At 33.9% G+C, this 14,330-nt stretch overlaps 1 protein-coding gene across 6 annotated transcripts; it reads right to left on the bottom strand.

The window, feature by feature from the left end:
- Window positions 1–1,164: 1,164 nt before the first annotated feature.
- Window positions 1,165–10,107, bottom strand: LOC133852767 ((-)-kolavenyl diphosphate synthase TPS28, chloroplastic). 6 transcript variants are annotated; one of them, XM_062289516.1, is made up of 15 exons: window positions 9,957–10,107; window positions 9,027–9,119; window positions 8,869–8,945; window positions 8,405–8,717; window positions 8,110–8,293; window positions 7,689–7,903; window positions 7,436–7,556; window positions 7,247–7,359; window positions 6,910–7,136; window positions 6,684–6,799; window positions 5,338–5,436; window positions 5,004–5,243; window positions 4,275–4,398; window positions 2,976–3,170; window positions 1,165–1,776 (listed from the first exon to the last, which is right to left on the bottom strand). In XM_062289516.1, exons 1-15 carry the CDS (start codon window positions 10,039–10,041, stop codon window positions 1,540–1,542), a joined length of 2,439 nt encoding a protein of 812 aa, XP_062145500.1. In that variant the 5' UTR covers window positions 10,042–10,107; the 3' UTR covers window positions 1,165–1,539. The 6 variants fall into 6 exon arrangements, with proteins under 6 accessions (XP_062145500.1, XP_062145499.1, XP_062145501.1 ...); XM_062289515.1 differs by having other exon boundaries at window positions 4,275–4,401; window positions 9,957–10,106; XM_062289517.1 differs by having other exon boundaries at window positions 1,165–1,773; window positions 4,275–4,401; window positions 9,957–10,106.
- Between the last annotated feature and the right edge of the window lie 4,223 nt (window positions 10,108–14,330).

The following is a 14,330-nucleotide window of genomic DNA, read 5'->3' as shown; positions in this document are numbered from 1 at the left end:
AGGGTTTATTTTGCCATGTGATAGAGCATAAGTTACACTACCCCTTTATCACTTCAGCTGATCCAAAACTACCACCATGTTCCTTATACCTAGTTTTGTTCGTTTTATAAGGATCCAGCCATGCACAGAGCAAAATGCCCTGTTCCAGTTGGCTCTAAATGGTCGTGTTTTTTCATTCCCTAATTTTTTTTGTTGATTTTCATGAATGTAACTTGCACTGCAAGGTATATAATTTAAAAGATCAAAAAAGAGTCTAATCTTTGTGTGCTTCTTCCTCTTATATTTTTTTGGTTGTGGCCACGCTTATTCATTCTCTTGCCTTTTTGTCTTCCCTCCTCAGTCCTTTTTCCTTTCTAGATTGCAAGTTGTGAAACAAACAAACTATCTACCGTGTTGAAGCTGCAAACCAGAGTGAGATTTGGATGGAAATGACTTGCCGTATGAACGTTTTACAGTTATGTTTGTCAGTCTAAATCTGGCAGAAAAGTGAGAGATTGAAATTCTATTTTGCATTCTGCTATTCCTGTAATTGTACTTCTCCCTAGTTTTGCCCTCAATCTCTTTGCCTTTACTAGCTAGTTCTGAGTCTCCGTTCTTGGAAGTGGCATTGAATTGGTCGGCTGGCTAAATCATGGTAGGTCATAGGCACCAGTCAAAACATTATAAGAGTTGGTTCCTAGCTTTATGCAGATGGGACTAGTTAGTAGGTGTAGTCAGGGTTTCACTCTCTCTCTCTCTCTTTATTTCTTATCTCAACAAATCTTTTATGTGGGATTTGGTGAACTTCCACTTCATGTTAAAGACCAAAGCACCAACTATGTCACGTGTTTGTACGTGATACTTGTCTGCCATTTTTTGATTTTGCTTACACTTAAGAAGGAGACAAATATGTCAACTAGCTCAAAAGAGTTGCATATTCTTCACAAAACTACAAATTTTGGTTTACCATTTTCATCCACTATCTAAAATCTTGCACACCACTTTATCTAATTCTTTGGTTGGAATATTTGTCTTCTGAATTATGTCTTGGCTACTTCTGGACTAAAATACTTCTTAAGTACAGAATCAAAATAGTAGTATTTAAGCATGTTTGGTAGATTTAGTTTCTGATGTTGCATATACTGTATCATTTTCAAATTAAAAAGCAATGATTTTTCGACTCCATTTATACTTCTCAAATTTAAAAGCACTGATCTTCTCGGATAAAATTTTCACTTTGGGTAATATTTTCATTTCGTTTGTCACAGGTGTATGGTAGATAGATTTGGATGGTGCAGCCATTCTTTCTGTCAACTGGTTACTTTTGTGTTTTTTGCCTGGCTCTTTCCTTCTCTGCTTATTCTTCTTCTACTTGTGCTATATTAATGTAATTATGAATTTCACTTTTACAAATAAGTAGCTATTAATTTGAACATAATCGATCTATTTTTTTGGGCACTTGGACAAAGATTGAATCACTTCTATTTTTACTTTTTAATCCCATGTATTGATGGAGAAGAATGTGCTTAATTCACAAATCACATCATTTACAAAGACAATTCATACTACTCTTTCAAACAGTACTTTGGCAATGTGGAAGTTGATAGTCCCTTGATCACAATAGGCTGCATAATAAAAACTTTTTGCTATTGCAAGAAATGTTTGCTTGATATCAGAATCAATATCATCTGAGGAGTTCTGAAGTACCAACTGCACAAGTTCTTGCATGTTGGATTCTATGTCGGGGCTTGTGATGCTGTCAGGATATGAAGAGTGACTGCCATGATTATATTCCTGCTAGATTTAGAAGATTAAAGTGTCAGAAAAGAACCTAATCGCTTTGAAAGAGGTTTATGAACCATGCAAATGAAAGTTGCATGCATTTAGTGAAGCTATTGATGCAATTGAGTCAGGTTCAGTTACTTTACCCTCTATTCAAGCTAAAGTTTTTTAACCATTGGTCTCTTTTTGAGCCTAACCAAACAGCTATGTCTTTTACAAAAGAGAAATGCTACACATACTCTCAAGTGCTCACCATTTGACGTGATAGTGAAAATTATCATTAAATAACACTGCCACGTTAGAGAATGAGCACTTGAGAATAAATAGTTAAAAATATTGTATCAGCACTATCTTCAAAAAAATGCCGCAAGCATGTAAAATATGACTTACAAAGTCAAATTTCAAGAATAATTTAGGGTTAATAAAACTTCACCATAATTTTGTAACAACCACTTATTTCAAAAGCTTAAGTTGATGTGAAATAGTAAATTTAATTATTTAATTAATATTATAATATTCACCCTTACGTATAGGCTCAAAGTTTCTTTTAAATAAGTGAAGCTTAACATGTTGAATATTTAATTTAAATGAGAGGTAAATGACGGTGATAATATTCGAACTCAAAACATTTGTTCTAATACCATATTAAATTACTATTTATTCTAAAAATTTAAATTAATAAAAAATCAAAAATAAAATATTATTTAATTAATATTTTCATAATTATGGATTGGGTATTCAGAGACAAATTTATGGAGGGAATTGCTTTTGTACTTCAAATTTTATCTGTTGGTTTGTAGTGAAATGCCCGAGAAAAAAAATAATTAAAAAAAAACAAAAAATCAAACGTTATTACTTAAATTTGTTATCTTGATATTGGTTGGTGTTTGCCCAATACGTTATTACTTAAATTTGTCTACATTATAAAAAAAATAAAAAAACGAAAAATATGTTAATCATAATAACAAGTAAAAAAAACAACCGATATATCCTTATTAAAATAACATGAAGCTTAGATGTGACAGAGAAATGTGACAGGGAATTGCTTTTGTACTCAAACTCTGCTTTTTACGGCGTGCTTCTTGGCCAGAGCAGAGGAATATAAAATCAATTGAAAACGGTGACAGAAGAGCATGCATTGCAGCCATAATGATAAAATAATAATAATAATAAATAAATAAATAAAAAAGGCTTTTGTCGTCTCCCTCACTAACCTTGTGCTTTTGGTAAAAACAAAGTTGATAGTATAATCTGTTGATTTGTTCGTATAGTCGCTGATATTGAGGATGGGACAATATCTCCTTCCGAACCGAGCGGCCTGCAGTGAAATTTATCATATCCACCAGCAACTCTGCCTCTCCTTTGTGCCTATCGCCTTCACTATGCCACTTCAGCAGCCACTTTTCCCACTATATACAATATTTTTAATAACAAAAAACAAAAAAGCCACCAAATTAATTAAAAATATTACAATTACTTTATTTCTTAGATTGTACGAATAATGAATATTGGGGTAATTGACAAAATTAGCTGACGTTGTTGATGGAATATGGAACTGCGAATATTTCCCATTGAATTTTTGTTTAGTAGAATATAATGAAATCCTTTCAAAACTCATGTCACGGTCGATCTACATGAGTGGGTGCCACATAAAATAACATAGATGGAAACAAAGAATTAATCAACAAAATTTGGTTGGTAAAAATTTTATTATTTAGTACTTGACATACATATATAATAAGTGTCACATGGACGTACTGTCTTGTCAGTTTGTAAAAGACTTGTAATAAAAATTGTCACATAGACGTACTGTCATGTCATTTTGTAAAAGACTTGTAATAAAAGTTGTAAGAGACAAATCTCAAAACTTTAAAATTTCCTCGAAAGTTATATAGATTCTTGCATGTATTTAGATTGTCTAAAACTAATGTTTTACCTCCCAAGAAAGCTTCTTTCAAGTTTCAGAAACGCTATTTCTTTAATTTATTTCCAACTTTAATAACCTTTTTTAAAAAATAAAAAATAAAAAAATCAATATTTGAATATATATATATATATATATATATATATATATATATATATGATTTAGATTTAGAAAAACAGATCCCATGATTATTTTGAAAGAATGTTGAATAAAAGTGGAACAAGAGTTGAAATAGTAACGGGTCACTTTAAGTTTTGCCTCTCACCTAAAATTTTAATTTTGCCCCTAAGAGCTATAATACTTTTAGTAAAACTCATATGAAAACATATATAATTAATTATCATTTGTGTATAAATGTATTAATTATTACAGAATTCTCTCTATTTCAATAAAATGAATAGTCTTCATTTTATAGTTATGATTTAAAGTTAATACAACTAACTGTATGTAGTGGATATGAAATTAATATTAACATGTTTTTTAAAAAATTTAAACAATGTAAAATTATGTACATTATTAAATGTACGAACTTTAAAAGTATAAACATGAAAGAAAAAAAAAAAAATGTTTTGGAGTAAGGTTAACTCACCGCTTGTCGTAAATGGCGGCCGATATCTTGACCGTGCGCAACCAGGGCCTCCAAAGAGAGATGGTTAAGGGTTTGAAGCAAGGTCCCGAGGAGTCGTCCCAGCTCTGCCTTGTTCGTATTTGACCTTCTTCAAACAGAAAGAGAAATCACATGAATATGACTTTTCAATGACTTTAGGGCCATAGCAAACACTTAGAAATTAATGCATTTTTGGACTTTCCAACTTTCCATGCATATGAATATGACTTTTCAATGACTGTAAGTCCACAAGGGTACGTATGGCAGACACTTACCACCATTAATGCATTTTGGACTTTCTAAATTTTCGTATGCTGGGCTGCTTATCCCTTTGATATATATGCATGCCCTTGTTGGATTGTTCTTACTAGATATCAGTGGATTATTCTGTTGAGTACTGTTTCTTTGAAAGAAAGAGTACCTAGCTAGCCTACTGATGAGCTAGCTAGCCCAAATGATGGATGTACTCCAAAAGGCAAAAGACAATGCATAAATTTATAAAACAAATGAATAAAAAATGTATAAAAGACAGAGACCTAAATAGTAAATACCAACCGCGACGAAAGAAAAATTGAAGGAAAAAACAAATTTGAGAAAATATATGAATGCCGGCCACCTGGAGTTTATGTCGTCCGTGTGCATGCATGACAGTATTATATATGATTATAGGAAACAACGAAAACAACAAAGCAGACGTGATTGCCTACGTACCTTCTGTTTATGGAGTCCCGTGGATCAGAGTTGCTTCTGAATTCATGCAGAAAGGCTCTCCTCGTTTCCTCCTCATCAAAGTAAGACGTGATTGCCTCGACCAAGGCTGTCGTTTTAACCCATGCAAGTCGTTCGTTGGACCTTTCCGGTTCGAAAATACTGGCTGCTGCCAAAAAATAAGCAAAGAGAAGGGTCCTTCTACTTAATCCAAAGTCCCCAAGATTACAGTCTGAGTACCACCTGCATGATCGAAGATCGATCATGGCAATTAAAGACCACCCAAATATATATATACGTACACATAATAATTAATGAGATTTCAATTGCTACTTACTTTTGAATTCTCTCCCACTCCATCCCATGCGAGGCTTGGCAATTGTTGTAGTCTAGTTTTGCTAGCTCCAGATATGTTTTATTGTTCACATAGGGCATCCTGAGGTAATTTACATTCATCATCATGATAATTCAAATATATATTTAAACTAGAAACTTTTTGTTAGTTAATTATGTGCGTCGTCATATAGGAAGATTATTATAACGATCCATTTCAACGATACAATATTATTTGTTTTGGCATTTTGATATTACTATCCGCTTAAATGCGAAGTTCTGATATGTTCATGACCATCGCAACTTCAAAACATGTTGTATTAAGAAGATCGGATATGAATATACATACATATAAGCACGTCATAATTTTTATACTCAGGAGAATGTGGGACATTCGTACTGTATAAATAACCATATTCTATCCCTAGCTATATACATGTACCCTAGTATGCAAACAAACAAAAAGTCAGCTACAACTACAAATGGCTATTCGTACATACGTACAAGTCGTTTCCTTGCTTAATTAATTTGTAGAAGTGTGTATATTTCTAGAACGTACACGTATACTAGTTAAAGTCCTAAAGTAAAAACCCATTATCTATGCATTATTAAAAGGATATGAGTCATGCAGTTCTAGAATATATAGTACAGTTTTTACCGAAAGTTGTTTACAAATTATTTGGAAAAATAGAATACTCTTCATATTATCGCTCAATTAATAATGTTTCATTCAAATTTTTAATTGAAACAATGTCTATCTGAAACTATTAAAATATTGTTAATGTACCTCAAAGATCGGCAAAAATATAAAATTAACCTTAACATTTTTTCAATAAAACAAAAATACCCCTATAAATTCAAAAAAAAAAATATATATGTTTTTTTAAAAAAAAAAAAACCAAAATTTTTATTTAAAAATTCTTTTAGGAAATTTTTTTTTTTTTTTTTTATAATTTTTAAATTTGGCCACCCTTAATTTTTATGTATTTCTTTTTTAATTTTTTTAATTTAGTTTTATTTTTTTTAATTATTATTATTATTATTATTTTATGAAGGATATTTTTGTCATTAATGAAAATATTGATATATATATATATATATATATATATATATATATATATATATATATATATATATATATATATATATATATATATATATATAATTTTTATTTTGGAGGGATCGATATTGTCCATATTAAAAGTTTAAAATTACATTAAGAAATTAGGGGGTAGTTTGAGGGCCGATTACGTGAACTTTAGTTCATGTCGAACAAGATATTTTTCTGTTCTTAATTGGTTAAGATTTAAAGTGATCACGTGATACTTAGGAAATTAAGGAGAGAAGTACCTGTAAAGGGTCTTGCCAATCCAAACATCATCTTCGCCGCCATACTGCTCTATGTAGAATCTGGTCTCCACACGAGGTAAGCTTGCAAACCAGGGGAGTTCCAGTGCATAGCCTACCTATTAGTATAATATTGTTTGTTGTTAGATATATATATATATATATATATATATATATATATATACTTTCCTGAATTTGAAGGCATCGATATATATATCTATATATATACCTCACTAGGCAAGTCCTTCATTATGATCCATTTGTCAAAGAGTTCATTAGCAGCTTGTTTTTCTCTTAAGAAGTTGAACGCGAACTGCTTTGCATCCTCGAGGATCTTCTCTCCGGGAAAGACCACCTGAGAAGCCCTGTACAGGTTAAACATTCCGGTCACAGCTTGTGTCGACTGCCCGGCAAAGCAGAAGAACTCGTCTCCTTTCCTAAAGTTCTGAAACACATCTGTTACATACAAAACATCAATATAATTAATCACTATATATATATATATACTGGAATCTGAAAAATAAGTAAATAATAGTAACATGAATTAAGCTAATTAATTATTATACCAGCTGAAACCTTATGTCCATGCAATCTTAGTAGCCTGAATCCCATGGCCGTATCATCAACATCATAAACCTTGGAGTTTCTCGCCCAGCAAATCCCCTCATCAGTCCAATATCTGAATTTTTTAATACCTCCGATCCATTAATTAATAATAGATTTTGATTTTTTTAATAACAATTATGTATATATACCTGTAAACATAATTAACGCATTCATTAATCTCAGGCTGAAAGTATCTAGAGATTCCTAGGCGGTGCAAACGATCCGCAGCCCACATGTGTTCGAACAAGTCCACCGGGTACACGTTGGGGACTAATTTAAATTAAAAGCACAAGGAAGGAAGGCAAGAAATTAATCAAAGAGGATTAGAAAGCAAGCACATACATATGGAAAGTGAAAGTAACATTAATTTCCCTGTAAAGGGTGGGTAAAAAGGTACTTTACCTCCACCATGAAACCTCTGGACCGCATTATTTAAATATGTGAGGCAGTTTTCGTCTTTGGTTTGCATGAGTGCAAAGGCAGTGGATGATGGAGAGAATAAGAATGACCCATCTTGGGACTGAAGTTTAGCAAGCTTTTCCCAGTCCAGGCCTGGCATCCCTTCCAAGCTATGGAGTAGTGTTGTGGGCACTTTGTGCATTATGTCCCTTGGTATCCTATCCCCATACACACACACTATCATCATTACATATATACACATGTAAAAAGACAACTTTTTTTTTTCACAACATTTTTTATTTTTAATTTAATTTAATTTCCACCCCCCACCCTATAAATTAACTAATTTCATTTATAAAAAGTAGCAAACATAATCATGGCCGGGCCGGGCCGGGGGTCAAGTCTGAGCTCCATCGGATACTACCTTGTTAGCTTTATGTTTCTCTTTGCATATATCTCTTGCAAGGCAGGGGAATCATCCAGTACTTCAATGTTTAAACTTCGAGCTATTTCCAGTAGCGAAGGGAAAGCAACTTCAAAGCCAATGGGCATGTGCTCAGCGTTCTCATATTCAAGCTTACATATTTTTTCTTTCAGAAACGAAATTCCTATATATATGTATTACGATGACAAAACTGATATGGGTTAGAATATTGATTGATTAATTAACTTGAAAGAGACTTTTTTATTTTAATTAATTAATATATGCATGCACATACCTTTTTCGTACTTTTCAGGATGAATATTCCACGATTTTAATGCAATAACGCATGCTAGGGTGTTGATTATCCGATCATAACCAAAAAAGATTTCACTATCGCCCCATGAACCATCGGGGAGCTGATTGTCGGCAATCCACTCAAGGCTGGATGGGAACTGGGGAAGACCACTTCCATGAATATCTTCAACCAGAGCAACCCATGCTGTGTCATAAGCTGAAATGGTTATTTCTCCATCTTCCATGGAGCCCAACATCGATTTGATGGACTCGACACGTTCCTTTATATGATTTGATGTGGAAACCTTTAATTGCTTAAAGCAAAAAAAAAAGAAAAAAAAAAGCAGAAGATCCAAACACAAACAGTTCATATGTCAAAGGGTTGGAAAAATCCCCAAAAAAAAAAAAAAAAAAAAAAAAAAAAACCAAAACAAAAGAAAAAGTTGAGAGTAGTTTTGAAAGCACCTTCAGAGCTTCCCTCTCTATGTCATCCTCCACAATCTCATGCCACTTTAAGACTGGCAGGCCATTTTGAAACACATCTGTGTATTGAACAAATAATAATTCATTTATATAAATTATAAAAATACATTCTGGATAAGCATATATATATATATATATACCTTGAATGCGAGGCTTGGATATAGCGCTGCAATATCCAAAGCGAGAATTTTCAGAGTTAACTCGTTTGTCTTTAGCCCCGAATGACCAGACACCTACAAATATGATAGCGATGCAATCAATCAATTGCTTGAATAATTTTGTTAATTAATTATATATATACTACCTAAAAATGAAAACTATGCCAAGAAAAAAAAGAAAAAGAAAGAAAAAACATTTTGCTGAGCATATATATATACAAAATGCAGCCCTCTTGGTAGTGAAATATACGATGCTGCCATTGAGAAACAATTTGGTTAATTAATTATTTTGAAAGAGAATGGAAAAAGCTTATCCACACCATTATTCTTCAAAAGAAATTCAAGAATTAATAAAAGAAATAATATATATACACAAGTGAAAAGCTGATCAGTAATAAATAAAACTACTGCAGAACGCAGTTTCTTAGGACTGTACGTATTTCTATGCAATGAATTCGTGAACCTAAACCAGCTATCTCATTACAAATTTGACTGTAATTGCATTTTTTTGCCTTTCTAAAACCATAATTACACACTTTTTGACTCCCGACCTTTAACTGCAGCCAGCCAAAAGAAAAAAAATCAAGCTCTCCAGCTTTTACGATATTTTCTTACCTTTTTTCTCAGCAATCAAACGAAACAATATTCCAAGAGAAAGATCTGATCGGAGTACTTAAAAAAAATGATATGGGTATTCATCAATTCGTACTCAGAAACTAATATAAATTATAAACCTTTTTCAAAACGCCCAGTTCATGTTTTATCTTTGAACATGCTATAAATATCATCTACTTATAGCTAGGTTCATATATATATATATATATATATATATATTAGAGAGAGAGAGAGAGATGGGATTGAGACAATAAACGTTAAGCGGAGCATATAATAGGCTAAAGGTGAAGAACTTACCCTCGAGGGACAAGGAAGATCGGGTTGGAAGGCCGGGAAGTGTAGGAGGGGGATGCAGGAGAAGGTTAGATAGATATTGGGCCATGATGTTTGTGTTTTGCTGTGGAGAGTAAGGTAGCGACAGGGGGGAGCATTTAAAACCATATAGAGGGAAGCAAGCGGACAGAAACGACTTCCCAAGAGATTCCCGCTAATAGGTGCATGGGATCGATCATCCAAAGGCCAAAAACATGAAATTGAGGGCACTCTTGACCTTTTCCTCGATCTCTTCCAAATTTATAAAAAATGAAACACTCCACCCCACAACTTCAAAAAATAAATCATTTAATTTTTTATATCACATTAATGACTTTTTAACAATTTTTTTTTTTTTTTTTTTCATTTTTCCGTACAAAAATTCAAAACTTCTTTCTACTTGATATCACATTAATCACTTTTTTTTTACACTATTTAAAAAAAAAAAAAAAAAACTCACAGTTTATCAAACACACCCTCAATTTCTTACACATCATTGTTTTTTATTTATTTAAAAAAACAAAAATAGAAAAATGATAGAAATTATGCCGCTGAAAATTCGTTGTACATCTCCGTATAACAGATTTGCATATCTACAATTGGATTTGTAGAACCTACCCACCCATAGAGTTCTACAAATCTAATGATGAATTTACAAAAGAGAAGGACTAGGAATGTACAGCAAAATGTTGTTTAACATCTCTCTCTCTCTCTCTCTCTCTCTCTCTCTCTATATATATATATATATATATGAGAAATATTTGGTTTCATTCTCTTACGTATCTCTTATTCATCTCCCATCACAAAAAAACCAAAAATTACTAACGTGCAGAAATTAGCACGCTACTAAACTTAGTAACGTTATAACAATTTACACGTTACTAAATAGTAACCTGTAATTATTCCATGTTACTATATAGTAACGTGTAAAACATCATACGTTACTATTTAGTAACGTGCTATCTTTTGTAGGTTACTAAGATATATTTCGAATAATTTTTTTTTTACAATACATATAAATTAAAAATTATACTAACGCGGTGTAAGATGCACGTTACTAAAGTAGTGACGTGGAAACCTTACACGTTCCAATTATAGTAACGTGTTATATTTACACGTTACTATAATTTTACACGTTACTATAATTGAAACATGCTATATTTACACGTTATTATAATTGGAACGTGCTTTATTTACACGTTACTATAATTGGGACGTGTAAATTTGCTTGTTACTATATAATAACGAATAAATATAGCATGTTCCAATTATAGTCAATTTAGTAACGTGGATATTTACCACGTCATTATTTTTTCCACATGTCAAAGTTCAAAATTTGTAAACCCTAATGGTCTGTTCAGATGCAAGTAAAAAAACGTTTTTTACTTGCTACAGTGTTTGCTTTTTTAAATAACAAATCATATTTTATTCAATTTTTTCAAAAACAAATCATATTTTATTTAACTTTTTCTAAACAAATTATATTTTATTTAACTTTTTCTAAACAAATTATATTTTATTCATATTTTTCTAATTTCATCTCACAAAGTCGAACCTTGAAATTCGTGCACCAAATAAGAATTGAATTCTGATTTCATAAATCGAAAACTCAAATGCACCATAAACCTCCTTAGTTTAACCATATATTTTAATCAAATATGCTCTATGTATTAGTAGCATAATATATATTTTTTGCATTTATACTATATAGGGTTTATATATATATAGTTAATATTAAAACTTTATAGATAATATAAATGGTTATGGTATAATATATATAGTGTTTAAGGTGTTAATATTTAAACCTTAACATGATATGATTTTTAATTATTTGCTCTCCCATATTTATATTCCGCTGTTGATATATTTTCATCATTCATCATCTAGCACAACCTTTGAAAATTAAGGCACAAGCTACAATAACGAAAAGCAATCAACCTCAAGTTAATACAAGTTACTTTCTAATAAAATTATGAAATTATGAATACAACTATTCCAAAGGTGTTGGTTTGTCACGACTATCTATATCGGTCGTTGTTGTTTGATCCGGATGGGCAACTCCATGGTCTTGATCAACCATATCAACCTGAACAGCAGCACCTACGAATGATAAAACAAACAGAGTTAGCAAACAACATGATAAAATCATGTCAAGAAATATTGCATTTAGCAACATGGGGAATGTAAACAAACGTTGATGACGTATTATACCGGGAGCGCTATCTACAGATGATCCCACAAGCTGGCGAGGTGCATCACCTGTGACAGGCGCGAGGGTATTCTAAGAGGTTGCGAGCGCGGATGTGGATGGGGTCATCATCAATGTGAAGCTGCTCCAACGAGACTCCCACTCAGCCTTCTCTCTTGCCCATGCATCCTCGCGCCTTGAGATCTCAATATTGAGCCGATCCTCTGCCACCTTTTGCTGAGATTCTATCATAGATTGGAGCTCAAAAACGCGAGCCTCAAGTGATATGGTGAGGTTGACTGCTCGGTTTATTTCTTCTTGCGATGACGCGGTGGAGGGACTAAAAATTTGTGATCGTTCCTGTGTCGAGGTATAGTACGTATGTGTGGTCCCCGAGACAGGCCTCACATTCTTGCCAACCCCTCTAACCCTGCTCAAGTACTCGGGCTTATTCCCAAACGCTTGAGAATACTCATCTTCAGGATGCCATCTCACAGTCCCATCAGTCACGCTCGACTTTGTGGCGAGGTCAATGGGTGCTAGCCTCTCCATTAATTCATGTATGTTGTATTAAATTAATGACACCAGACACCATGTCAATTGTAAAGAGATAATTAATAAAGAAAAGTTCAAAAACAAGATAAATATGAGTATCAAACACATCTCTCCCGTGTTATTTCGTTGGGGTAGCTTCCATCCTTCTTTTTGTGTGTTTTACCATATAACCATGCACGGGTCGGAGGAGTGCCAGACGCCTGTACCTGCCAAGAAAAAATATATGTGCATTAAATAAATATTCAAACATGTAATTATATATGTATAGGTTAACTTGGTATACATACCTCCTCATGTGAAACCCTAGCGAAGCTTTTGGTGCCACTAGTGTGTGGAGTGTTGTTCCGTGCTCGCAAGCCTTTCATGTAAGCCGCGTACTCCTACACAATTTACGTTCTCAATATGTTCGTCATAGGATATATACGCACAAACGCAAGAAATTATGGAAAATACACCAAATACTAATATAACTCGACTATAACCTACATGATCCTGCTCGTCACACCATCTCGCTATCAATACCCTCACGTCCTCAGCATCGTAGTCCTCGAGAGCGTGCTCCCCTATTCTTTCTCATACAATATCAGGCGTATTGCCATGTCGAATTTTAGTAGTTTCTTTAATTTGCATCTCCAGGTCCGTACCTTCTGGCTCATGTTCTTAAGCACTTCTTTTTTTACCTCCGCCTGATTAACAGTAGGCGGGATGAAGTACTCCACCTGCACAATTATAAATTTGATTACATTAAATTAAATAACGATAAAAAAATAAAACCCCAAAAAAAATATATTAATGCACAATGTGTGACAGATATAACATACCATCAATGCCTCCCATAAGCGCTGCCTCTTCTTGGCTGCAACGGCCCCCCATTCGTCCCGCATATTAACGAATACCCCGCCTCTGACTAGACTGCCACAAGTCTGTCTGAACTTGTTGGCGTTGAATCCTACAGGCTAGATTGATTGATTGAACTGCATCACTATCTTCTTTCCTGGTGGGATCTCCCAATAAGGAGGTGGTTTATCTACCACCTCGTACTCAATTACCCCTTCAGCATTTGTACCTGACACATGTGCATTAATTGTTAATTATTTAATTACACGAAATTAGTTGCGCACGTGCGCGCGCGCGAGCACACAGACACACACACACACACACACACACACACACACACACACACACACACACACACACACACACACACACATATATATATATATATATATATATATTCATAAAAATATTTACTTACCTATCAACTAGAGCTGGTCCTACTGTAGCCTCTGCGTATTAGGGTCCTCGGCATCCTGACCCTGGGGGCCCGTCGGACCATGTGCCACCCTAGCATCCCCATTCGGACCCTGGTGGCCCTCCACACCATGTGACACCCCAACCTCATCATCAAACAGTGATGCCACCTGGCTTGAGAAAGGAGTAGCAAAGGTGTCCATCATGAAATCGTGCATGCATGACAGGTGTAGCGAACCATGCTGGGTCATGTCGTGATGGGAAGGCGGGGTCTGGTACCCCGGCTCACCAGGGAGTGACGGTCTGTACAATGCATTTGTCTGCATGGTGTCGGCAAATCCCGACGCTAGTGCACTGGATGAAGC

Source organism: Alnus glutinosa, chromosome 12 (assembly GCF_958979055.1).
Source record: "Alnus glutinosa chromosome 12, dhAlnGlut1.1, whole genome shotgun sequence".
NCBI classification, from domain to species: domain Eukaryota; kingdom Viridiplantae; phylum Streptophyta; class Magnoliopsida; order Fagales; family Betulaceae; genus Alnus; species Alnus glutinosa.
Note: the sequence above shows the minus strand (reverse complement) of the source record. Positions and strands in the feature narration are given on the sequence as shown.